Source organism: Bison bison, unplaced genomic scaffold (assembly GCF_000754665.1).
Source record: "Bison bison bison isolate TAMUID 2011002044 unplaced genomic scaffold, Bison_UMD1.0 scf7180017864289, whole genome shotgun sequence".
In the NCBI taxonomy this organism is placed as follows: Eukaryota; Metazoa; Chordata; class Mammalia; order Artiodactyla; family Bovidae; genus Bison; species Bison bison.
Window position 1 is genome coordinate 6,965,662 of NW_011494861.1, and position 3,500 is coordinate 6,969,161.

The 3,500-nt window shown below is 60.5% G+C and overlaps 1 protein-coding gene across 3 annotated transcripts in view; it reads right to left on the minus strand.

The window, feature by feature from the left end:
* Positions 1-1,991: 1,991 nt before the first annotated feature.
* Positions 1,992-3,500, minus strand: part of ZBTB48 (zinc finger and BTB domain containing 48) — an 8,373-nt gene continuing 6,864 nt past the window's right edge. For 2 of the 3 annotated variants that reach the window (XR_826115.1, XR_826116.1), the window contains exons 8-11: positions 3,032-3,500; positions 2,795-2,959; positions 2,442-2,530; positions 1,992-2,352 (exon numbers count right to left, since the gene is read on the minus strand). Coding sequence is in view for 1 of the 3 variants with exons in the window: in XM_010849946.1 (XP_010848248.1) it covers positions 2,056-2,352; positions 2,442-2,530; positions 2,795-2,959; positions 3,032-3,168 (688 nt within the window). In the remaining 2 variants the exon portion in view is untranslated. The remainder of the gene's footprint in view (positions 2,353-2,441; positions 2,531-2,794; positions 2,960-3,031) is intronic. The other variant, XM_010849946.1, reaches the window with a different exon arrangement.

Below are 3,500 nucleotides of genomic sequence, written 5' to 3' on the forward strand. Positions count from 1 at the left end.
TCCTATGTCTGGTGTCATCGCCTCCATCCTGCTGCTGCCGGGTCTTGGCACCTTACGGGCTGAGGCCAGGCACATGGGGCAGGGGAACAAAGGCGCACTTGAGGAGCGTGTGTAATACTCATTAATGCAGCTGCCCCTGTACCCACAGGCAACGGGGGCGAGGTTGAAGCGCCCAGGACTTGTGCTGGTAGTTTTGGGGGCATAGCCTTTCAAGCCCTTTCTCGTCTCTGTCATTACAAGGCAGGAAGTAGTGGAAAGAGGAGGCTGAGCCCTGGAGGTGGGAAGAAGGTGGGTGGTGGAGGCCAAGAGCTGTTTCAGCCTCCTGACTCCACTTCAGGGCACTCTGCTCACTGCCTTGCGCCCCCTTCCTGAAATCGGGGTCCCAAGTGGTGGTGAGATCCCCATCTCTGCAGCAGGTAAACTGCGGGCCCTTAAAATAGAAGATCCCCCTAGAAGAGGCTGAGAAGCTTGGAACATTCCTCATGTCTGCAGAGCCCACTGAACCCAAGGAAGCAGTCAGTGCCCAGCCAGGAAGGGGGAATCTTGAGGCCAGGTCCGCCTCAGTCCCCAGGCCATCTCCAGTGGCTCATGACCTGGCTGGCAGTCACTGCACTTGAATATTATCTTTACCTCTTTACCTAGTGGTCAAGGAGTAACAGGAAAGACTGCTGGATGGGTTCTGCTTCTAAAATGGAGTTTCCTTCCTCAAGTCCGAGGTGTTCAGCACAGGATGGGGCAGGTGCCTCGGGAATCCTCCAGTGAGGAGGTGAGTGGTGGGTCGTGATTGTCACTGCCGCTGACTGTGCGCACACTGCCAAGCTAAGCAGTGAGCAGAAGGGCACACTCCGGGTGAGGCAGCTGTGAAGTGTGTAGGTTCCAACACCCCCAGTGAGTGGTGGGGTCCACGTTCCCTAGCCTTGAACCTGAGGAATGATGTGTGGTGACTGCCTGGACCGACGCAATGTGGCGGGGGGACACTGTGGACTTGCAGGGCTGGATCACAGACAGGCAGCTTTGGCCTGTTGGGACGTGTGCTCTCGGCACTCAGCTACCATGCTCTGGTGGAGCCCAGGCAAGCCCTGGAGGGGCACCCGGCCCACAGCCAGGGCCACCTTCTCAGGAACACACAAGTGAGCCATCTTGAGAGCAGACCTGCCCCCCAGCCCGTGGGCAGTTCTGGGTGGTCTGTTATCCAGTCCTGGGACTGGAAGAGCAGGCTCCCTCATTTAATCCTTCTCTATGAAGCAAAGAGTTGGACACGACTGAGTGACTTCACTTCACGAAGCATGCACTATCACTAATTCCATTAAAAATAAGGAAATGAAACGCTTAGTCACTTGCCCCAGGTCACAGACATCACGAAGGAGCTGGGGAGGAATAGGTGCAGGCAAGTGGCCTCCTGAGCCCACGCACTTCTTCCCACAGCTGTGGAACCTGGGTGCTACCCGGGCCTCTGGCCTTCTAGGCCTGGCCTTGCCTGTTCCTCAAGCCAGCCTCCTGGACAAGGTTCTCCCCAGGGACCTGCCCGTAGTCTCTCCACCAGCTAGGATCCAGAGTATGCTTAGCCACAAGCCCGTCCTCCAGCCCCAGATCCACTCGGCTGCACGCTCACTGGGCCCCCGTCTTGGCCAGCCACCATCATCAGGACCCCAGCCACCCTGTTTTGACTCCAGAGGCTGAGTGATGAATTCCGCCCTCTCTAGCTGGCATCGCTGAAGCTGTGCTATAGGAACACTACTGCTCCACCTGGTGCAGTTCTAAAACCCAGACGGGAGAAAAATTAAAGTGCCCCGAGCCAGAGGCATGGCCCCCAAAGCTAACAACCCATGTTTCACCCTTGAGGTTTCCCAACAACCTGGGGAAGCTGCTGGCCAAGATCTGGGGTGCACAGATCAGGCAGTGCCCCATTTCTTTTAGAGGACATGGCAGGAAAGCAGCTCCTCCCGGAGCCCAGGTTCCATGGGAACAGACCACTAGATGGGCTGGAATGGTCAAGTCCAAAGCCCTGTGGTTTATTGGGGGCTGGGACCAAGGGGACCGTGCACGGGTCAGGGGCTATGTGTCACAGTCTTCGGGGATGGCGGCCGTGATGATGAGCGAGGGCTCCATGACGCCCGCACCCGTGAAGCTCTCCTCCGCACACAGTCTCTGGCCAGGGAGCTGGGAGGCCAGGCTGCCATGGGCCAGTGACTCCACGATGACCTCGGCTGAGCCCACCTCCAAGTCGGGGGGCGGCTGGAGTGCCACCACCACCATCTTCTCGTCCTCGATGACCAAGTTCCGGAGCTTGCGCTGCCTGGGGTTGTAGTTCTCCACCCGGTCATGGATCTCCATGTGCCTCCGCAGGTGGGCCTAGGGGTTAGGGGGTCTCAGGCTGGGTGCAGAGGGAGGAGGGTTCAGGGGCCCGAAGGGGCGGGAGGAGGCAAGGCAGCCAGGCCTACCTGCCGGGTGAACTTGTAGCCACATTCAGTGCACTCGAACTTCCTGACCCCCTTGTGTCTCCTCACGTGCACGCGCAGCTGCTCCACAGCTACAGGAGGGAAGGGCCGGGGTTAGGGGACGCAGGAAGTGGGCAGGCTCGGCCCTGCCAGGTTCTCGGGTGGCACCCTTAAGTCTCTACAGCCTGGGGCCCTCAGGAGCCTCCACCCACTCCCTGCTGGCAAGAGGGTTCTGCTGCCAAGGAGCGTGTGACAGCCACTGTTGCGCCCAGCCTCTCCCGGGGAAAGGGGAAAGGTCCTGGCCCTCCCTCCGCCCAGGGTAGGGCAGGGCGATGGCCTTCCACAGGCCCAGGTACCTTTGAAGGTCTTCCCGCAGATCTGGCAGAAGTGGGGCCGGCCCTCCTGGTGGCGGCTGGCCACATGCCTGAGCAGGGGCCCCTTCTCTGTGAAGCGCTGCTCACAGAACTCACAGCTGAAGGGCCTCTCGCCGGTGTGGGTGCGGTTGTGCTTGTCCAGGCTGGCTGTGGGGACAAGGAGGGGGGCTCAGCCGCCGGGCCTCAGCCCTGAGCCAGGGAGGGGCTGGCCTGCCTCACCTTGGGTGCGGAAGGTCTTGCCACAAAGGTGGCACTGGAAGGGCTTCTCGCCCGTGTGCGTGCGCAGGTGCATGTTGAGATTGGCCTTCTGGGTGAAGGCGTGGCTGCAGAACTCACAGACGTATGGCCGCTCGTTCCTGTCCAGGCAGGGACACAGGCGTCACCAAAAGAAGCAGTCCCCTTAGTGCCCCTGCAGCTGGGAACACGCCTGATCCCAGAGCCAAGGAAACAGGCTAGGCTGAGGCCAGCCTGCCTGAGCTGTGAGAACAGACTCTGGCTGCCTGGGGAAAAGAGGGCATGAGCTCCATCCCAGGAGCCACGGGACACCAGGACTCTGCCCAGGGAGGCCCAGAGCCTCATCCTGCATGAATCCCCACCCACAGCCTCCCTGCTTGGCAAGCTGCCTGATCCCTCAGGTCCTCCCCTCCAGAAAGGCTGCAGGCTTTGGACACAGGTGGGGGCACTCTGG